Source organism: Protomyctophum bolini, assembly GCF_963924005.1.
Source record: "Protomyctophum bolini genome assembly, chromosome: 9".
NCBI lineage: Eukaryota > Metazoa > Chordata > Actinopteri > Myctophiformes > Myctophidae > Protomyctophum > Protomyctophum bolini.
The window spans coordinates 16,672,031-16,695,666 of NC_137870.1; the positions used below are offsets into that span (position 1 = coordinate 16,672,031).

At 40.8% G+C, this 23,636-nt stretch overlaps 1 protein-coding gene across 5 annotated transcripts in view; it reads left to right on the forward strand.

Annotated features, from left to right (window-relative positions):
• Positions 1-23,636, forward strand: part of LOC308321523 (myelin-associated neurite-outgrowth inhibitor-like) — a 395,831-nt gene that overhangs the window by 14,205 nt on the left and 357,990 nt on the right. The window contains exons 2-8 of one of the 5 annotated variants that reach the window (XR_013964626.1): positions 1,211-1,318; positions 2,751-2,842; positions 7,775-7,852; positions 12,354-12,514; positions 13,442-13,637; positions 14,754-14,908; positions 16,408-17,871. Coding sequence is in view for 4 of the 5 variants with exons in the window: in XM_080772455.1 (XP_080628581.1) it covers positions 1,257-1,318; positions 2,751-2,842; positions 7,775-7,852; positions 12,354-12,514; positions 13,442-13,637; positions 14,754-14,890 (726 nt within the window). In the remaining variant the exon portion in view is untranslated. Of the gene's footprint in view, positions 1-1,210; positions 1,319-2,750; positions 2,843-7,774; positions 7,853-12,353; positions 12,515-13,441; positions 13,638-14,753; positions 14,909-16,404; positions 22,275-23,636 lie in introns of those variants that run through there. The other 4 variants (XM_080772455.1, XM_080772454.1, XM_080772456.1 and 1 more) reach the window with 4 other exon arrangements.

Consider the following 23,636-nt stretch of genomic DNA (forward strand, 5'->3'; position numbering starts at 1 on the left):
CTGCACATCACAAGTTTTTTTTAGTTGTTGTTGTTTTGGTTGTCAGCTGTTCCTCTCTGCCCTCGCAGCTCCTTTGTGACTCTGGCTCAGCACTGGATCATTGCTTACAGCGCTCTGTCAAAGCTCACGTCATGTGTACGGGTACGGGATCATGGCTTACAGCGCTTTGTAATGGCTCTATATTACATTGTCTGTTTGCTTATCTTTTGTTGTTTTCCTGCTCGTTTGTATTCTTTTGGTCTCCTATTTCTTATTGGGTGTTTTTGTGCTTTTTCCTCATTGGATATTTTTTATTGTTTGCTGCTATTCTTTGATCTTAATGCACACCACAAATTTACACACGCATACCGTCTCTATTCTTTACACACACAACATAGCCATAGTATACCCAGAGTTTATGGGTGTCAAAATGATCATTTTCAATCGAACAAAATGGATCTATCAAGATGAGCAGAAAAGTGTCATTGAGAGCTTGAATGGCACGGTCTGCCATATGGCAGAAGGTACTTTACCACAGTCCTAACCTGCAGAAGCCACTAGGATTAAAATATTGCGTGCGAGTAAATAATTATTTCAAAAATTCTATCAGCTTGTGATATTACAATTGAAAGTCAAATTGAATCCTGGATTTGTAGAATCGTGACACCCCTATTTGAGTTACAAATATTAACATAAAGCCTAGCATTTTTCATACACTAATCACAACAAGACAACGATTGATCTCTCACACAACATGGATACTTTCGTATTCGTCATAAATTTGTAAATCTTTTGTCCACTCCACCATGTGTACATGCACGATGCATTAACCCATTTTGGGCGGGAACCCCTTTTGGTGTTAGCATTATGTTATGCTTTAGCTATTGAAAAATAGCAGATCTACAAGCTCATACGAGCTTGTAGGTCTGCTATTTTTTTTAAACTGTCAGGATTTAAGACATTTTTTTTAATCTGATCTCAGGTCAAAATGCGTTAAAGAACCACCATTCTTCTGTGCGTTAGAATCTGATCTCAGGTCAGAATGGGTTAATCGATCAGGGTACATCACACACACTTAACATTCATGGGGTATAATTGTGTACACACACATACACACACACTCGTGCTGCTGTCACTAATCATCCGCTGTGGCCGTGGCGCTTTGCTTTGCTGTGTCTTTTCCTTTGCTGTGTTCATTGTAATCATGACCTCTTCGCTGTTTTAATTTCAGATTTGCATATCCACTTCCACCCCTTCCTCATTTGCATACAGCGAGAATGGCGAGCGGGCATCCCACAGACAAATTCAGTTTCATGTATCAACCAGACACGCACAAGAGGTACGGGACATGCACTCACATGTGCAAACACACTCACATATACACAAATAAGCGCACTCAAATCAGGTAAGTTAAATGAAAAAGTGTATGTGATAGGTGAAGTTTACCATCCACACAGTAAAACCTAAAAGAGAAAAAAACCTTTTCTAAAAGAGAAAGGTGCCGTTGATTTTTTAGCATCTGACTGCAAGGACCAAGTGGACCGTGGAAGTACAACATCCAGCTCTCCATGAATGAAACAGTAGCACTCTGAAGAAATGAGAGGAAATCAATTGAGATCTTTACATTAAGCCCTGACTATCCCCGTCACGTAGAGCCTGAAGTCCTGGTGCCAAATTCCTGGGTGCGATGCCGTTCCAGATTTTGGATAGAGCAAAATCAGTTCTAAACGATTTAGAAAAATGTTGATTTGATTGAATCTTTATCAAAAATAAATTGCCAATCAACAAGCTCAAAACGCAATGTGAGCCTGTACATAGAAAACTTTACAAAACGTGAAATTTGTTGTGTTTAACGACATGCCCAAAATGGGGACAGCAGGTTTAAAGTTTAATAGGGGAACGGTCTGCATAATTGCCGATTACTGATGAATTAATAGCCAATATATGTTGGCCAATCCAGTATATCAGTCTGGCTCTCACGCATATATTTAGCTATCAATGAAATCCTGCTTATCCAGGTAAAAGTAGACACTAGTGAATTGGCTTTGTTTGAGGCTGTAGAACAGGGTTTTTTTTGGGGGGGGGGGGGGGGGGGCAGATATAAATGGCATTAAATGGGGGTCAGTAGCCTCTGCATGTCAAACTGGGGGTCCTTTTCAAATGGGGTCTTGCCCTGAACATTAATTTCAGGGCAAGACCTCGACGTCACGCGTGCCGTCTCGGCCCCCAGTCTGGTACCGTAGTCAAAATATGGCCCTTGAGTAAAATGAATTGGGGAACCCTGCTGTAGAATATTGGTTCTCAGAGTGGGATCAAGGGACCCTCAGGGTTCCTCGAGGTGGTTCCCAAGGGACCCTTGCAGGTCTGTAACTCTGAGTGTACAAATGGAACCAAATGGATCTGTACCAGTCCACTTGTTTTCATTTGTACACTCTCAAGAGTTATGAAATGAAAACATTTGAGAGCCAGTGCTGTGGAGGATGTTACTGTGGGTGGACCAGCATGTGCTTGTGCGTCTCTGCCAGCCAGATACTGCAACACTAATGTTGAAACCAGGTGAAGGTGACGACTCATGCACCACGACGCCAGCTAAAGTTACGCTCATTTTAATGTAGAAATGAATCTGAATGTGGCGTTTAATACATGAGTGTGTGAGGCTGATAATCCTAACAATTTCCAATTTGCATGGTTTAGACTTATCACTCTCTCTCTCTTTCTCTCCCCTCCATGTCCTCTGTTTTCTGTCCCATTCTCAAATGTCTCGCTTTCAGTAAGAACAGGTTAGCTTCGGGTATGAATCCAGTCTACAGCCCCGTTCAGCCTGGCGCCCCCTACGGAAACCCCAAGAACATGGCCTTTGCAGGTAAGAAACACCACTGGCTATATTGTGAAACACACATTTTAACACTGAGTGCTGGTGGACAAAAGTGGTGGTGCTTGGGTGCGGGGTGTTTTCAGGCTATTCCACTATGACTCGTGTCCGGTTTTGGCTTCCATCTACGTTAATGGGTATTAGCGTTAATGCTACCGAGCTAAAAGAAGGCCAATCCTTGCTCTAGAAAACGTCAATGTTCACATCGTGCTCACCGGATAATCAGAAAAGACCTCCGAACATGGCCGATCTGGTTAACACCACGGACAGCGCATTAGTTTCAGAGAAAAAAGCTTGCAAAGGCGCGGCCTAAAACAGAAGCTATTAGCTATTGAGAAACAAAAGCAGTGCGGGCGGGGACCTGGCAACCGTGCATAGCAACCGGAGTGGTTAAAAAAATTAAACGAAGCGAGGCAATGTTATAGCGATATCAAACATCTTAAGACAAGCCTGCTCGTTGTCTGTACCCAGTGTCGGGTCGACAAAGTATTTTCTTACTTTATTTTTTATGCTGCCTCCGTGCAGATTGATCATAGCGTCGATGTTCTCTACTTATTTCGAACTTCTCTACTAATTTCGGTTAGAATATTAACGATTCTAAAATCTCCCTCATCTACTTGGCACTGTATTATTCTGAAAGATTCTGGCGTCACCAACCAGAAGTGTTAAGATTACAAAAATGAAGAAAATAACCTGATGAATTGAAGTCAATAGTTGGCCAAGATAAGGTGGCACAGTCAGTAGTGCTGTCGTCTCACAGCTAAGGTCCTGGGCTCGATTCCTGCTCGGGACGCTGTGGGCGCTGGGGGTGTGTTCTCTCCTCCGCGTCATCAGTGCCCGGGCCATACCTGAAAAGGCTTTTCTGTGTGGAGCTTGCATGTTCTCCCCGTGTCCCCTAGGGTTGGTACCCCATAGAGTATTAAAAGGATAGAGACTGAACCGGAGCGACAGCCCCGCCCCCCGCTATTCATTTCAGTGGAAGTTGCTCAGTGGCGTTTTGAAGCACCCGGAAGAACCGTCTACTTGGACAATGCGGAAGTGCAAACGGGCGCTCAAAACGCTCAAAACGGGCCTCAACATTGGAGACCCTCACTGGGGGCTTGAGGTATCCTCCCAAAAACCTGCAGTAATCCTGGTCTCTAAACTACCTCCCCCTCGCCAGCTGGGGTGCCTGATGGAGGGGAAAGGAACTGGGTGGAATAACATATTCCTTCCACGCACTACGTCCTGTCAGATGAAAAGAAGCAGCTTGGACTCCTCATGCATAGTAGGAAGCATGAGGTCAATCCGCTGCCCCCCCCCCCCCAGGTTGGCAGAGGAAGTGTAGTGACCAGGATTACATTAGATAATTGGGTGAAAAAATCGGTTGCAAAATCGTGGAATGAAAAAAAAAAAAAAAGATTGTTGGCCAAGATAAAAAACTGCCTAATAAAATCAAAAAAATAACTTAAAAAAAAGCCAAGGTAGCACAAGCCAAGCTACCAAAATTTCAAATAATAGGGGACAAAGTACTCACATTTCCACTTTGGCACACACAAATAAGACAACTGCTATGTGTTTCGGCTATGAGCTGAATCAGAGCATTCTCCGCTCTAGGAAAGTTTAAATGAGCATGCTCTGATGAAGGGATTTTTTTAAATCCCTATTTTTGATGCATACTGGATTTTGGGTCTAGCACTCCACTTAGAAAACCCATTGTTGATTGTGCAAACCCTTTTCCTTATTTATGTAAAACATTCAGTTCATAAACTCTCACACAACTCTCACATTATATCTGCGGTACACTGCATTGTCTCTGAAATTATAGAGTTAAAACACCTGGGGCTAGATTTTGAAGGTGCGTTTTACCTATTACAGTAATATGAGCTGGGGGCGTGAGGTATGTCATATTGCAATTTTAAGCATGTTAAGAAGCGCTTTCGACACCCCGTGGAGTGCGCAAAACGGCCTTGAATTAGTCATGGGAGTGTTTAAGGCGTGTTTGAGAGTTACCCAATCAACATGTCCGTACTATTTTCTTTACCAGTCAGCTGATGTCACATACGGAATGCGCACTTTGGGGATCGTTATTATTACATTTCTTCAGGCTGGCACCATAGAAGACATGACATATATGACTTTGTCACATTTGGGTTAATTATTCCTATTGCACTGCATGCTGTCACCTTCATGCCTCAAAATAAGTTGTTTCTATTGAGAAACACCAGTAAAATTATATTTTAATTTAAATTATAATTATATTATATTTGAAATGAGTAATGAGTTGAATGCCTGGTGCGTATGCCCGTGATGCGGTATGGTCCCGTGATGGTATGGTCTTCGCTCGTAGCATTTTATTGAAGAAGACTTGAATCAAGTGTGATACAGCGTATGAAAGCAAACTTCCCAAGGATTATGCATATGTTTTTGTTTTTTTTTAAGGTTGAGAAATGAAAGAATTATGGCCGTTTCTAATCTCAACATTCCCAATAAAATGACGCAATAAAAAGACGCTGTTGCCATGTCTCAGAGAAACAAGTAAATAGGTCTATAAAAATAATCCCAAAATAAGCGCATATAACAGGGGTCTGTAACCTATTTTAAATGAAGTGCCATGTTTTTATTTTCTAGATATTGAGTCTGCCATATCCAGATTAATTTTAATGACACCACATTAAAATAAAAAACATATTTTGATTGTCCACAAATATAAAGTTCTTACATCTTTTTAAATATTTTCTTGCACATTGTTATAATGATCATTATATATCCGCCTGCAGTCAGAGTTCATAGTTTTAATGAATGAATGTGATGCATTGTGAGCTGGTAGATCTGCTATTTTCAAAATGTAATTACATTTTTGTATTAGCCGTCCTTAGTTGGGCAAATGCATTCATCTGGGGATGCCTGACATGGGAATGTGCTGTGTGAGGATCACTGGTTTAAACAACATTAGGAGAGAAACCTTTAGAAACAAGAAAAGCAACCACAACTACCAATATTTACAAGCAACTTTACAGAAAAAGAAGCCGCTTATAATAAACAGACTTGGCAACACTCCAGCAGCGTCCCAGAGCCGCTCAAGTGTAAAATCAAACAGTGCTTTTATCTGCTTTTGCGTTTATGAGGTGCCTAGACCCACGTCTAATCGTTATGCGCAGGTCAAGGGGCTTAATAGCAAATTGCGCAAAGCGAAAATAATTAACATATGGACACTCCCACAATGCTAAAATATTCAGCAACGTCGTATTCCATATGTGTGTGCGTTCAACACGGGACGATAAGGCTTTCATAATACGATTGTGCGCAGAGCGAGGCCAATTTATGTATTACCACATGGTAAAACGCACCTTCAAAATCCAGCCCCTGGTGTTTTTAAATACACAATGAGCGTGTGATCAACACGAGCCAAGTTCAAACGCATGCACTTGAACTTGAGACCCAATATTCGTTCATGAATAAGACCATTTTTGGTCTCACTAAGTTTGAGTGAGAATGCACTGTTTTGGAAGAAATTAACATAGGACCAGATGCAGGCAGTGGTGGACTGTAACTAAGTACTAGCTATACCGTACTTTACTTGAGTATACTTTAACTCAACCCATTTGAACTTTTGATTCCTACTCCTACATTTCTAGAAAGGAAAAAAGTACATAACCATTTAAGCCTCATTTCAAGGATAACAGTGTTGCGTTTGAGTAAATTAATATCTAAATACTGAATCAAGCAACTTAAAAAACTGCCTGGGGTGCTCTTTCTATCTTGGAAGAGTAGAAAATTACCCCAAACATGAAATATCCCTTTAATTGCCAACCCTAGTCTGAGCTCACTTGCAGTCAGCTGCACACGTACTGTAGCTAATTATGTTTCTGAATATATATATACAGTACATCTCCTCCTCCCAACATATTGGGTAGGTGTGTCTCATCAGTGTGTACATGTGCACGCTTTGCGTTCACTAGACTGTGTGTTATTAGTCCAGACATTTTTTTAATGAGTGCCATCTGTGCACATTTTGTCCGAGCCACATATCCGTTTGTGTGCATCTGTGTCGCTTGCATGTACAGTATAGTACAAGCCACGGCCGATGGTGACAGACGATTCTAAATTCGCTGGAAATTAAAATAATGTTATAAAGTTAAACAGTTCTCATAAACAATAAATACACATTCTCACCATAGCTATATCTGCCCCACCCCCAACATTAAGAAATCACCCAGAAAATATGGTTTTGTGACATCATTATTGGAAGAAGTTCAATACACACTGTCTTTGACTCCCAACTTCTTCTTTTTTTTAATATATTTTTTATCCCACGATTTTGTAACCCATTTTTCACCCCTGTGCCAATCATCTACTGTGATCCTGGCCCGGGCTCTACACACCCTCCGCCAACCTGGGGAGAGCAACGGACTTAACTCATGCTCCTTGACTCCCAACTTCTCAAATAATTTCACCCAAGCTCTGTATAAACAAATGGATGCATACAGCTTTTTTTTAACCTCCTATATATATATATATATATATATATATATATATATATATATATATATAGTACCTTAAAATTAAAGAGCATTGTTAGTATAGCTGGTTTAGAATTCGAGACCATGTACATTTATAGGCCAATACTAGTACAACTAGCAACTTCCTCCACTCCAGATGTCATGATTCATCACTGCTTTTTCAGACGTTAGGGAGAACTTAAAAAAATGTTCCTGTTGCACTGCACCAATCTGATCAGTAGTCACAGAAGTCCCTCCAATATGAACGGATCACAACATCCACATTTCTTCCAATTTCAAGAAGCGACTGTCATTGTTGTTTAGATCTCAGTTTTCGTAACTAGTATGTACATTTTTTAAGTTGTGTCTTATATATATATATATATATATATATTGTCCTAACTACAATATTTGTTTCTTCTTGTGTGTGTGTTTAATTCAGGCTATCCTGGAGGTTATCCCACAGCCGCACCGACCTACAACAACCTCTATCAGACAGGAAGTCCTGGATATCCACCAGGTAAACCTTATTAAATAAGAACGGCACATCTAACAAGACCACGCCACGCTGTGGATTTGACGTTGGCTGTGTCTAGTGTTGAGCTCCTCCCGAGACTTCCAGTGACGGTTGAGTATCGGGTTGAGAGCACAGGTGTGGTCGTCTTGACTCCTGCAGTGTAGTGGAAGACCTCCCCAGGTTTTCCAAATATACTTTAGTTGGTGTGATTAGCTTTTAGTTTGGCTATTTTGTTTTTGAACATCTTCGTTGTTCAGTCACAAATGTACTCTGAACTGTGTACTATGTACTTTATGAAAGAGGGGGTCCTTGGTACTGGTACACCAGTCACCAGCGTGCCACACACGGTCTACTGATCGGTGTTCTGTTTAATGCAGGACTAGAGGGTGTAATTTATGATCGTCCTATTGGTTCAACATTAGAGATTTTAATTAGCGAGATGCTTTCAGGATCATTTAATCTAATATGCCAGTTGACGTACTCTCATCCTCCCTACGAATCCAAGCTCTCCCACCCACACACACACACACACACACACACACAGACACACAATCATTGTTTATATTTATGATGTTCGTTTTAGTAAACTTCCATTGAAAATACACTGAATTGTGACACAGCTGTATTGTACCGAACTGCTAATGAAGAGCCTAGTGTAGACGGAGTACTCCCAACACACTGGTTCACATTCCACCTGACTTTGTGTTGTTGAACATGTGGAATACTCTCTCTCTCTCTCTCTTTGACTCCCAATTTGTCAAAGATAATGTTCGGCCCAATTCCAATCTTCCAGTACCTTGTGATGTGCTGTGACACACAGTTTAGTGAGGAAAGAAAACTTAAACTAAACAGCGGTGTGATTCAGTAGCCCCTGTGAGAGATGAAAGCCCTGTGTAACCTAGCATTTAGTCTTGAGAGCGTGGGTGCCCAAGGAACGGGCACCTAGCCAGCTGCCAGCTGCTGTTGGCCATCTAGATGTACACACACACACACACACACACACACACACACACACACACACACACACACACACACAGTTGGGGCTCAGTATCTTGTCCCCATAGCAGATGGTGATGCCAGTTGTCACCGTGCTCGCCAGCCACCGTTTGCGTGTAGCTGTTGGTTTAGTACAGGAAAGCTCTTCAACTTTCCCAACCCAACAGAAAAAGTAGTCCCACCACCCTCAAACCCGAGCTGCTCGGTTAAACATGTTGACTGTGTGTGTTTGTTTGTTTATTTTCCTCGCTGGTTACGCGGAGGTGTGCCCATGTGGTTGATGGATTAAAGTTAAGAAGGAAGACCGTCCACACACTGATCTCAAGCTCTCAGAAGCACTTTATTAGCAGAGGTACAACATGCCTCTCTTTAATAGAATTGTTTCTGAATTGTTTTCTGAATCGGTCAAACTGCTGTAGCAATAGAAAACGTGTTGAGAAGCATCATCCATAAAACCCTAATGTAGGTTTAGAATGATAATGTAGGTTTAGAGAATGATAAGTAAACCTCATCATCTTTTACATATTGTGCTTATTGTTGAGGAAACGGAATGCTGGTGTGGGGGAAACAAAATGTTTCAGTCGTGAGATTTTATTTAGCTTTAATCCATGTTGACAAAAATGGTTCAGCATATATTCATTAATTCATGACCTTAGAGAGCTGCTATTAATAGAATAGTGCTGTAGACAGACAACCACATATGTATCTTGCATGTGTGGATTCAATCGTTCCTCCTTGGTTATGTTACTTAATTCTAACTGTGAATTGATTGAGAAAATGTTTGAACTCTTAATTGAGTGAGGAAATTGTGTATGAGCTGAGCCATTACAATATGAGGTTTTCTGCTGACTGGCTGCCACACACATAGCAAGTGCGTAATGCACATTGAGTTTAAAATATAATGTTATATCCGAGGCCAGAAGTGAGTCTCCCAAGGAATCCAATTGTGATTAGAATACCATGTTGGCCAGGGTCTTTGCAGTACTTCACAAAACCGTTAAATAGAGGAACCATTTTCTCTCAGGACGGCTTTGTCTAATTGTCACACCTCATTGTCCTCTAATGCCCTGCATGCATGTTAGAGCACGGAATTTGTGTGAGAGAATGCACACACACACACACACACACACACACACACACACACACACACACACACACACACACACACACATACAGAGCGGCTCCAGCTTGTCTTTGTTCTCTTGTCCTTGCAAGAGAAAGCGCTTTCATAAGCACCCTAGCTAGCAGCATGTGAATGTTTGACCTTCAGGCTCCTCCAGCTGGTCATTCCCGGTACAGCAGGCTGACAGATCACAGCTGAGCTAACCATACCATGCCCGTGTTGCCTCAATACAACAGTCTTGAATGGATACCTCAAGTCTTTGATCCTTACTTTGTAGGTAGATTATAAAGTGATAACACTGTAACGTTGCCATTTATTTAATCTAGCTGAAATGTAAGCAGACTCTGCTTTTCTGTCTGCACCACATCTCTTTGCCAAAAACGTTGAGATGACACACGTTTTGAATTTGTAGATTTGTATTTTTGACTCGTGTTCCCCCCAGGATATGGATTCTGGGGTTCAAGTGGTTAAGACTACAAATTGAAGATTTTCAGAGGAATAGAAGTAGATCTGAAAGGTGTTATAGAGGAGAATAATTTTAGGAAGAGTTTAATTCTACACACCACCTGGCTGGCAGGGTTAGTTTGAGGTGGGCGAAACCACTTGCCAAAATGTTTTGCATTTGAAAGACTCCACTTCTGGCATTTGGTGGAAATGCAAACATTGTAGAAAGAAAGAAATGCGGTACCATATGCTGACACTGTAGAAGTGGAGACGAGAACATTCCCCGCTTGTTAATTTATTCTAATAAGATTCAAGATGTCTGTGTAGGTTTGGATTTACTTCTGATGAGCATTTATAATTTTCTTCCTAAACGTGTCATTGGGGGCTGGGGTAGCAATTGCCGGCCGTTGGCAGGCCCCAGTTGGCCCGTCGACCTGCTGTTCGTGTATTTTTTTGTTTTTTTGAGGGGCACTAGCCCCTCCTATATTCAGCTATTAGTGTGGATTTTCGTCTTACACAAACATTAAATTCCCTGAGCAAATCTGCTAATTCTGTCCTACACAAACATTAAATTCCAATTGACAATAAATGGAGAATTTACAGTGATTGTATGTGTCTGAGCAAATGATGATGTACGATAAGAGCGCACCTCAATTCACACAGGTGTGATTTTTATTTTTTAACCGGGTCCGATCGCACACTTGCCCCGGCCTCAGCCCTTCCCTTTCGGCACATCAACCCCCAGTTTGAGAACCACTGGCCTAGGTAATAATAATAACTTTATTTGTATAGCACCTTTCATGACAAGAAATGCAGCTCAAAGTGCTTTATAGAGCAATGGAGAAAAAATAAAAGAAAGACACATACAGTGAGGACATGAATAACAAAGAATAAATAATAAAAATTAAAGCAAGAGTGTAGAAGTAGGTCTTGAGCTGTGCTTTAAAAAATATCTACAGGGGCTGCCTGTCGAAGATATAGTGGGAGTTTGTTCCACGCAGACGGCCCGTAGAAGTAGAAAGCTGCTTCACCATGTTTTTAGTTGCCATTTTTTTCGGCATATTGAGCAGGCCGTTTGGGACATATCTAGGCAGGCAGGCAGTAGGTGAGGAGGCCCATGCACAACTTATACAGTCTGCTAGTTTAACATTAGTTGTTAGGCCAACCAAGGACAAACTGTACAGAATAGGACGATTGCTTTGCAATTGGCTAGTCTGTTGCTGGGCGAACCAGTTGACTGATGTAACTTAATCACTCAGTCAGTCAATCCGTTGGTCCGGCCAAAGAATATTCCACAGATGAATCAATCATGAAAATAATAGTTGCGGTCCTAAATGTATAATTTCTCTAAATATGGAGTCTCCTGTAAAACACAGCACGCACAAATGACTTACATACTAACATTTAGAAGATGTGGTTGTATGCGCTATTTAGATAGATAGACCTTTATTGATCCCATGGTGCAAATGCATTGGTCATGAAGTTACAAAGGACCTAGGAGTAACAAAAGTGCTAATAGAAAGAAAAAAATCCCACCTGTGTGAAGTGAGGGGCGCTCTTATCATCGTACATCATCATGACATAAAATAGACACTGTCTGTCACTATGATGTAAAATTGTCGATGGGAATTTAATGTTTGTGTAGGACAAAGTTTGTACACACACTAAAAGCTGGATATAAGAGGCCCCTCAAAAAAAAAGAGTCGGCAGGAAGAAGGCGTGGAAATAGTTAGAGTTCCAGACACCAGGTCTACTACAGAAATATATGGCCCTCTGCACTGGAACTGCCTGGGAAATGGCAGGGTGGAAGTCAGAGCTTTCAACGGGTGTACTATTGATATAAGACTAAGTGGTCAATAAATATATAATAATCATGAATGAAAATACATGCTAATAAGTTACGGTCAATTAATTTGTTCTCTTTACTCTCTTTCTCTCCAGGATATACTGCTGCGGGCACCCAATACAAAGTGCCTCCCACTCAGACGAATGGAGCCCCCCCTCCCTACACCCCCACCCCTACCCCATACCCGACGGCCATGTATCCAATCCGCAGTGCCTACCCTCAGCAGAACCTGCAGAACCTATATGCACATGCACAGGTTAGACGACTAACTAATCATATTTGATGCTTAACCACCTAAACCCTCCTCCGTTCACCATGGTCACCCAAGGGTCTGTACTGTAGTTGTACCCTCAGTTTTTTTCCCTCTACATCAAATATCTTCATCAAAAATGGCTGGTCTATTATGCTCACACAACGTGTTGCATTGTGAGCTTGTAGACCGTCTAGTTCATCTGTCAGAGGGACAATTTAAACCCAATATATATACTTAGTTTACCGGAGCACCCCAGAGGTCTATAATAGGTTTTCCCACTTAAACCCTAGGGATGTTGGTGTTTAAGTGGTTAACACACAATTGAACCATAGCTTAGTCCTGCAGACATCAGCACCACAAACTAAAGGTCTTTACACACCGGTGACCGGTGTCTGTAATTTTTCCGCTCTGCTGTCGAATTGTGCAGACATTTGCTAGCGAATGCTACACCTCTGACCAATCAAAATGCAGCCCAAACTGTGTTTTGGTCTATAAACAGCGGCGTACTGTACAGTAGTTGTGAACGTACGTGCCGTTATTGTGAACAGAGCAGCAGCCAGCCCGCATTTTTGGGTTGTTTATTCGCATCGTTAATTCACCAGTGTGTAATGACCTGAGCTGAAGGGAATGGTGTCCTGGTTGAAGACAACCGTAACATGTTTCTAATGTGTGCACATCTCTTCACAGTCATCACACTACAAAAACTGTTGCTCATGCCGGTTTGCGCGGTCATATCTGAGTCATGTCCATATTTGGGCATATTTGATTTGCACTAACGTCGGGGATCTCCATATAACTGCCATGTGATGTCAGACACTACAGAAATCGTTGCCTAACTACGCCGATTTCCATAGTCTGACATAATCATGCCACAACTTGAACTTTATTGTGATAATATATTTGTGTGTCCTCATGCTGTTTCTGTGTTAGCTGTCACAGGGGGCATACTATACCCAGCCAGTGTATGCGGCTCAGCCACATGTCATCCACCACACTACTGTGGTGCAGCCCAACAGCATCCCCTCGGCAGCTCTTTACCCTGCCCAGGTCCCCATGGCCAATCCCCGCAACAACCAAATGGCTGCCATGGGGATGGTAGCAGGGACAACCATGGCTATGAGCGCAGGTAATGCCAGTGGCCTTCTGTCATCACTTCAATTCAGTTTGTTTGTTAGAGATTAACCACAAAATGTCACTTTGGTAGATGTTTGGGTTGTGTAGTTAGGTAGTATGTTCAATAGTCTAATTTAAAATGGATCAAAACATTCAAGACCCACTAACATATATTGCAGTGAATCAGGTGCAAGTGCAACTTTACAACCAGCTCAGTGGCCTCGTGGCTAGAGTGTCTGCCCTGAGACTGGGGTACGTCAGAATTTGATCCCCGGCCATGTCATACCAAAGACTCTGAAAAATGCCTCCCTGCTTGCACTCAGCGTCAAAGGGTTGGACTGGCGGTAAGTCGCCTGCCCTATAACCCTCATGGCTCGGCAAGGCTTACTTACTTATAACTTTACAAAACCAAAGGTTCATGGTTCAAGGTTAGTTAGCTTTATTATTCCCTTGCGGGAAATTGGTTTGCAGCCAGGTAATAGTAAAAATACACACATCAAACGACATTCAAAACACTAATTGTAAAAGACTAAAACCTAAGAACAGGGCACTAGAGACAGAGAATTCATAACATTCAATAGTAGCAGCGTCAGCAAATATGCATTAGTGGGCAATCTGTGCAAAGTGGCAAGAATAAAGTGCTATCTTCTGTTCAGCAGCTGAATAGCAGCCGGGACAAAGGATAGTTTGAAGCGGTTAGTCTTTGTAGTGGGCACCCTCAACCGACGACCTGAGGGCAACAGTTCAAACTCAGACCCAAGTGATCCGAGACCTCCAGGAGGGAGGAGGCTCTCTTAAACAGTCAATGGAGAGAATATTTTTGAATGAAACGGATAATTAACAGACTACTGAAGATATTTCTTCATCATTTCCATAAGAGTTACATCATGGCAAGTTAACTACGCAATCCAAACCTCAACCAAAGTGTCATTTTGCTGTAAGCCCTAATAATAATTTGAAAGTGGTTAAAACAAGCTGCTTTAATGTTTTTTTAACCACAATGTTCATAGCATTCAGCCCATCATGTTAGCTTATTACTCCATAATGGTACAGCACAGGTTGTATTACAATGTTTCAATGCTTTGAGTGAGTTGTTGGCCTTCATAAAACGTCTCAGTCTTTGTACCAGACCGGTGTCATTGTTTCCCTTTAGGGACCCAGCTGACAACGCTCCAGCACGCTCAGCTCGGAGGACACCCCGTTACCGTGCCAACCTATAGGCCCCAGGGGACACCTGGATACAGCTACGTTCCACCCCACTGGTAGAGCCCGCCAATTCATTACGTGAGTTACTTTGGTTTTGTACTAGTTGTTGTCTCTGGGAAACCTACTTCTTTCTGATGTGTTTGTTTCAGTTGTTCTCAAACTTTGGGAATAAACTTTATTTAAAAAAATATCACTCTATCACTAAACACGGGTGAAATTCACCCGAATACCTGCCCTGTAGAAAAAGAATAGGGATGTAGGCAGGGAAACAAACCTACCTTCTATGATGAGTATCATGAAGGAACTGAAAGACCCACCCACCTCAGACATCAGCAAAAAATTCCAAAATTATAATTGTCCGGGTGAGAATCACCCGTGTTTAGTCTTCTAGAGTTAATATTATATTGATTGTTTGGATACTTTATTAACAGTTTCCAAAAGGCAAGCACTGCCCCATGGTTCCGGTTAAGGCTGTGTGATATGACGATATAATATCGTATAGATGATAGAAATTGTCTATCGTGAAAAATGTTCTCTATCGTTTATTTCGCAAAACAAGCATTACAGCAGTATTTTGCATCACAGCGCCCAGCCACGCTGTGCTGCTATTTCATAACAAACATGAAGGGAGATGAATCAGATAGCTGACGAGATTCAGAGCGGGGTAATACTAAAGTAACTGTTCAGTGTTATAAATGCAGGTTTCATGTTGGGTCAAATTGATAAACTGTGTGAGCCACGCATGTTTAACACGGTTGTCCGTCGGGTGCAAACGTAATCTTCTACCTCTTCTACCTGCACAGTCCTCCTGTTGTGTGTCTTCTTGTTTTATTGTTCCAAATACATTATTCCATCTGAAAAGTCCTTAATTCAGCAACAGCTTCCAACAACAACACAAGACGCTAACTGAAGTTGTGATCATGTTAAAAAAAGAAAAACATCCACTCGACCCATATGCACAGCTGGGCATACAGAGTTGACACGTTCTCTCACTCTTATCGCCTGTAGTCAATTAAACATTGTTAAGCTTCCCAACGTGTTTAACAAACTACACTACAACTACCATACAAGAGAAAGTGTAACATTTTGAATCCCTATACAGAGCTTAAAATTAACTGAAACAACTGTAGCAGTGAGTGACATGAGGTATTTCTTTTCCTTAGACAATTTAATGCAGACATAGGCCTGTACTTCTTTGTCTGAATGGGAAAATCTTATTTCTTTATTTTTGCTTTTTAATTGTCATAATAATTATTATTATTTAGATTTTATTTTGTATTTTTGTACTTGCTTTAGGCCTGTCTGTGCATGGGCAGGGCATCAGTATTATATTCATATAATTAGACTGGATATTGTGATTTTACATATTGTAATTGGCATAAGTTTGATAGTGGCATAAGTGTTATTTTCCTGTTTTTTGAGTCGTGCAACAGAAAATATGCGATATCGTGAGTATATCGCATATGACTGAGAATGACGTGTATTAATGCTTTTGAGCACAGAAGCCTGTCACTAACCTTGGTTAGTGACGGGCTTCCCCTGTCCCTAACCAAGGCATCTCCTCTCCCTCCCAGCAGATCTGGAGTCCGCCATCGTATGCAACTACTCGAGTCTTACATGGGCTCCCAATGGTTTCCATGGGAACTCGGCACCTGTCTGCAAGAACAAAACTAAAGTGCCACAGCCACTTTACTATAATTTTTTATTTTTATGCAACATTCTCCAATGTTTTTGCAAAAGCTGCTTTTTTTTATTCTCAATTCATTTGCCAACCGGCCATACATAATTTTCTTTTAATTATTTTTTCATGTCTTTTTTTTTTTTTTTTTACTTCCTTTGCTGTATCTGTCATTGAAAACTCCAGAGGGACTCTTTGACCAATCACGGGTGGTGTGTGTGTGTGTGTGTGTGTGTGTGTGTGTGTGTGTGTGTGTGTGTGAGAGACTGTGTGACTGTGTGTGTGTGTGTGTGTGTGTGTGTGTGTGTGTGTGCAAGTTGGCTGGAGTCTTATTAGGCACTTCATTATCATCAACATCATTATTATCATTCATCTTCACGGCCATTGTTACTCTCATCAACTTATGCTGCCAAAATTTCTAACGACTAGATATCAGCACAGGGTTTTAACTTTTATTAGGACTTTTATTTTTCAGGATTTTTCAGACTTTCTCTTTACACTTGGCCCCACTCCCCTTTCTTACGCCCCCTCTCTTTTTCATTCTCCGTTCCGGTCCGTCTGCTTTTTGTCCACCTTCCACTTCTGTTTAACCACAGTTGTCTTCCAGATTGTAGCCTGTCCGTCTGTCAGTCAGTCACCTCTGTCATTCCATGTGTTTTGTCCGTCAGGTCACCCTTGGTGAGCTCCGTCGCTACGACCGGAGCTCTTAAACCTACCGATAAGCCTGATTAATACTTCATTGCGCCGAAAATAGCCAGCCGATAAGCACGCAACATGTCACGGACGGGCCGCAAGCTTGTGGATCGGCTATTTTCAGACACACTAGCGTAGTACCTAGTATGCACTAAACATACTACTACAAGTACAAACATACTACGCAAGCTAGTGTGTTTGTTATGAGTGACACATCACGTCATTTATTGTTAACCTATTTCGAGGATGTTTTGGTCATGTCATTTAGCTTTTTGTTTGTGGCTTAGTGTAGGCTGATAAATTATTATTATAAGAAACATCAAAATATTTAGAATCGTGTGTCAACAGTATGTGGGGGTTGTGCACTCTTTCACAAATACACACATGCACGAGCAGGGGCTCCTGTGCCGAGTTCACAACACCTAATCAGGATTACATTGTGGCACTTACCTCCGAATATGATGTTACCAAAACATACACACACATACGTGCACCATACACAGGGGTCTAGGGGTGTTTGTGTGTGGTGGACACACCCAGTAGAGGGGCTGTGTCTTCAGGTCAACGAGAAGGAGTTTAAAGGGACACTGGCACTAGGAGGGGACAAGAGGAGAGCAAACAGGGTTTTAGGAGCTCTTGAGGAGCAGAGAAGACCATGCAGTCACAGATAGTCACAAGTTGTAAACATGCAGACGTTGACACAAACACTATTCAGCAATTTTAACTTGCATTGAATATATTATCTATTCATATTGTGGGGATGTGGAGTGGGTAATATACAATATATTATAGACCTCCATCTCTCCCTATCCACATAGTTCTGTGGACATGTGGTGTTCTCGCTCTTCCTCCTAGACTAGGACTAATGATCGGGACTCGACGATGGCTTGAGGCACACAGTGAATAATGAACCAGTTGCATTCAGCTCTATCTACTCCAACAAGTAATGCACTGTACACCGTAAAATCCTGAGCGTTCGTTTAAGTCTGAGGCCGTAGGTACAAACAAAACGTTTTCCATTGGTACGGTTGTACAGGGTTACAGACGGGCAATGGTTCATTTGTAGCCATTAAATTAATACTCAGGATTTGTATGTGGTAATCGGGAAACTTTTATCTCTGCTGATAAAAGTTGCTTTGCACGTACAGTGGGATATTGGTACCCTGACAATTTTTATTCCATATATACTGGAATGTGGATAAAAACATAACTGGGATATGAGCCATTATTCATAACATCTGTGTGCCTGAAAATACTAGTGTCCTGTCATTGGTTATTGTTGGTAGCTTTGAGAGGAGTGGGTGTTTAGTTTGGTGCTGTTTTTCAGGATCTAAAAAGAAGAAAAAAAAGTGACAGATATTAGACTACAGATTGTTGTAACAAAAGCATTTATTGTGAAGGTGTGTAGATCAAGTGGTTTGATATTGCAATAATATAATAAGAGGGAATGCCTCCAACTGTTACCGCACAGTAATTATTTTATCAGCATTTTAAATGGATTTTTTTGTTTTTGGGTGGGGGTAAAAGCTTATTGTAATCTTTAAATATGGATCACAGGCAACATATGCAGCCTCTGTCCGAGAATGATCACAGTTACAGCTGAGAAGAATAGAACATATCAATAATTTGGTTATGGAAAAACTTTGATGTAATTTTGCACAAAAAAATACAACAACTACTATCACCTTGATTACTATCATTTAAGGCCAAGTAACGGGTAGCTAGGCTATGATGGTGCAAGAGGGAGAAAGGCCATTTACAATGAAATTTAATTCAATAGAAAAAATAAAATGATAGAGTTGGGTGAGGTGTTCTTAGTCCTGTTTGTGCGCTAGTATGTTAATTTTCAACAAAAGGTACCGCATAACGCCAGCGGCCACTGTCGAAGGAAAGTAAAACTTTCTTTTACCATTGACCTCCATGTAGTTTGGAGACCATAGCATGGTGCTGAGGGTTGTGAAATGACTGAAATAACCCAATGGGCCTTGGTAATTTGAATTAAAATGGCCATTGACTGAAAGATTGACTTAACGACAGCAGTGCTATGTTAACTTTTCTTAAGGATTTATTAAACCACTACTTGTGTCAGTATTTTTTGGTTAAGTTATCTCCCCCCCCCCCCCCCCCCCCCCCCCCACTCAGTGGTCATAACGTGTGTGCATAATATTCAGGTGTATTTCACAATTACATTGGATCTCTTAAGTTGAAAGAAAATGCAGTATATTTATACAGCGAGTGGTACAGTAGTGTGTTTCTAGCTAAGCATGGTTGCATTAGTGTTGCAGCTACTGTTTGTGCTTTTAATATATATATATATATATCTATATCTATATATTTTTAACTCTTAACCTCTGTCCTCGAGATGATTTGTCACGGAGGAGGGGGAAGTTAAAGGCAAGGTCTGTCAATTGATCTCATTCACACGGCAGCCATTTTGCTCTGTGTTTTCGTGTAAGGGGGTGAGGGAAACTAGTAACATTTACATTATGAAGTGATTTACCAATACTATCATTATTGTAAGGAAATGGGGAGGTCTTGGGTGGGCTACTTCAACAGCTAATCATTCTATGTTTAGAAAAAGAATATAGACTGTCCGTTATATTAAAGAGTCTCACCTTTGACATAATTCACTGGCCCTAGTGTGAACAAAAACAGATTAATAGTGGCCTGTTTATCCGATTCAAAGTGGTTGCCGTGTGAATATGCTTAATGACGAGATTGAGTGGAGATTTGTTGACGCAATCAAGGGACCGTCACAGTTGGTTGCTAGGCACAGGAGTGACATCCTTTTGCTGTCACAAATGCTTGTGGCACCAGTGCCGTTTTCCCACAGTCGCTGAACTTCCACATTGTTGTCCAGGGAACTTAGTTGTTGGCTTATTATTGTTCCTTGAATTTACAGACCCTGAGTTTTAGGAAGCGACCAGAGGACCAATCACAGAACTTTAATGGATGAGGGGACAGCATTCCTGAATGTCTAATACACTGTTTGTGCATCAAGAGATTACCACGACATACCAGGAAGGTGTCCTTCCTATCCATTTTAGTTCTGTGGTGTGAATAGCTATTACAATAAATTCTTCTTGCAAACTTTTCTTCCCAACTCCCCCCATTATGTGCCATATTTCAAAATGTAACCATTTAGTAGATATCTTTATTTCTTGAGTAAACTAGCCGGTGAATTCTGAGTCCTTAACGTCTAGCTTCCTGTAGATGTGTTTCCTGTTGCGGTCCTGTTTTCTCACGTTCTGAATGCATATCGGTGGTCGCACTGAATAGATCCTTTGCTTTCACACGATGCCACAGCTCACTTCTGAGGCCATACCGTAGTGTCATTCAAAATGCAATCAAATCCTACATGCCTACCCCCCTCCATTATCGCACCCACTCTCCCTCTCTTCATGCTCATTTCTTCTTGGTCTTTGCTTATTTTTATTTATTTTTTATTTTCAATTTTACACCCCCCCCCCCCCGAATAACAGTTGTATTGAATCGATGATGACCAAATTGACAACACTAGTATTGGTGATGGCCTTGATCAAGTTGAAAGCTTCACCTAGCATGTTTGAACACTAGATGGCACTGTTGCCATAAAACAGTTACCATAATATGTGCCATAGCGTTTAGACCTTTTTGAAATGAAACAGTCACACCAGACTGCATTATTATTTTTCTCCCAAGTAAACAAAGTTCCTATGATCAGATATTTGCCTTGTACAAAAATGTATGAGACCCACTTGAGTATTTTGGGCAGACAAAAACATGTGACCTAGGCCATAATTCATATAAATGTCTTGGTACAGAGGTTATTGTCCTTTCAGCAGTGCCACTGCTAGACGAAAGTATGAGGCCAAACTAAGTTTGGCTGATTCTTTCTGGACTGAAATATGATTTTATCTTTGCTGCAGTCTCTTAAGTACAACAGACAAGTCGTACAACAGAGTCATGAAACAAAAATCTATGAGCTCACAACGTGTCGTGGACGCTCTGTGAGCATATAGAAAAGGTAGGGCCCTGGAAGATGTGCTCCTGGCCCCCTGTCTGGTGGGGTACTCACTGAAGGGTGACTGGTTTAGCTGTTCCGTCTTCTAGTTTCAGAGGAGTCACATTGAATTGGGGTGGCGAAATGGCTTCCTTACGATCTTTGTTCCCTTTTTTTTTAGTTTGCACTTATGTGAAAGAAGTCGACAATTTTAAGACTGCTTGGAGGCCAAAAAAAAACAAGCTTGTCTTAATCTCTATATTTCATCATTTCATTCCTGCACTTTGTGCATCATTCCAACTTTTGCAACTTTTCCAAATAATCGACTTAAATGCAGTTTTCATCCTTTTTCCCCTTTTTTTTGCTATACATTTGAATGTTGTGCTTCCACACTTGAAACAGAAGTGAAGATGCATTCAGAGATACATTTAAACATTTCTGTCCAGCTCCCCTCAACCCCCCCTCCCCTTTTTCTTTTTGCCTTGCAGTCGTCAGATTTATTTCATGAATATTAATTGAAACGCTACTATTGAAATTCATAGTAGGCTCTTATAAATGTCTTCGGTGTTCTGCTGCAGCTTTTTTATTATTTTCAACTTGTCCGAGATTGATCTCGTTTTAGTCTAATTTGACACTAAATGTGATGCAAAAAGTGGAAATTCCTCGTCTTCCAAAAAAGAAAAAAGTACTTGCATCTCCCTGATCAAGTACTAGGAACAACCCCGCCTTTGGAAGTTTTAGTTTGGTACCCAGTTTGCACATGCAGTACGGTGGTATATTCTTGCCATACGTCTGTGTTACAAACTGAAGCCCAACGTCTTTAACGTTGAGAGAAGTGAATTGTATGTTAGCTATTTGGTCCAGAGTTAAGGACCTGCGTCAGGCTTGTGATATGAAGTGTAAATTTGTTTAATTTTGTTTTTGTTTTGTTTTTTTAATGTTTTTGTTGTTGATTTTTTTTCTTTCTTTTGTTTTTTTGAAGATCAGTTAGTGATCTTAGTACTATAACTAAGCCAAGTTTGTAATTGTATAATATTTACTGTAAAATGTAGAACATTGAATAACTATTAAAATTTTCCTATAAAAGGAAAGGAGTTGTCTGTCGTGAAATTATTATGGATTCTGTGGAAATGTGCACCTGAATGTTGTTATTATTATTATTATGGGTAGTGTGAATAAAGAGACTAGAGTAGACTAGGGGTTTGAAACGTTTTTAGTTCAAGACTCAATTTTCTTTTATTTTTTGCTTTTTCAACAGGACCCAAACTTACAAGAACTCATGAATGAATCACGAATGCCCTATTTTCACTATTAAAAATAAATAAATCCTACACATTTTTTTAAACCTTTTTTGGTGAAAAGTACAAAAGAGTCAAGACCCTGGATATTTACCAATGACCCCCAAAAAGTGCTGAGACACAAAATGTCTGGAAAATGGAGTGAAAGGGAAATAAAGACGACATGAACTTCCTTTTGGTTGGGTAAGACGGGATGGTTTTCACTTCTCTCTGCAGTCGACACATTACATCCTGTTTCATTTAGCAACTCTTACACCACATGCTACAGACACTGGCTACATTTACATGGACAGTTAAATCCCCTTTTCATTCAGAATAAAAGTTAAATCCTATTAAAAGTTGTCATGTAAACACCTATACAAAAACTTTAATCGGAATGAAAATGGCCAGTCTGATTTAAACTTAGATCTGATGTAACTGATCGGTTTATTCCATTTTTAAATCCTATTGAAACAATGTGGACTCATGTAAACACTCATTCGGATTTAAGTTCATTCTGGTCTTTCTGTGCATGCTTGTTTCCATGTAATTGGTATGGCTATATTATGCTCTTGTTTTGCGATTAATTATAAGAAACTATACATGTTTAATTTCACATCTCTGAGAGCAACCTCTCATAGGCTACAGGATACATCAAATATAAAGTAATATGGCATAAAAGTGTTTAGAAGTAAAAGTATTGGAAATTGGAAATACTCAAGTAAAGTAGAAATACCTCAAATTTTTACTTTAGTAGAGTACTAAAGTAAATGTACTTATTTACTTTCCACCACTGGACGTAAACATATCCACCCCGACCCCTATCCAATCAGAAGCCTTCCCAGCCCCAAACCTGATGTGGAATGAAATAATGGGATTTCCCATGTAAACACGCAGCAAAAAATTTACTTCTGAATTAATTCATTCTGAATGAAAAAACCCTCATGTAACCGCAGCCATTGACATATTCAGTCACTGCTCCACTTCTCTATGACATAAAGATGGGTGCAGACAAAGCCTACGACAGCTGCTGAGCAGACGTGAAATTTGGAGTGGCCCACCTGGCCACCTCATAGTTTAAAGTCGCTGGGATGATAAATGCAGAGAATTGCGTTTTGGCGTGTAAATCACGTTGATAAATGAGGGCCATAATCTCTTGCACTCAACATGAGAACA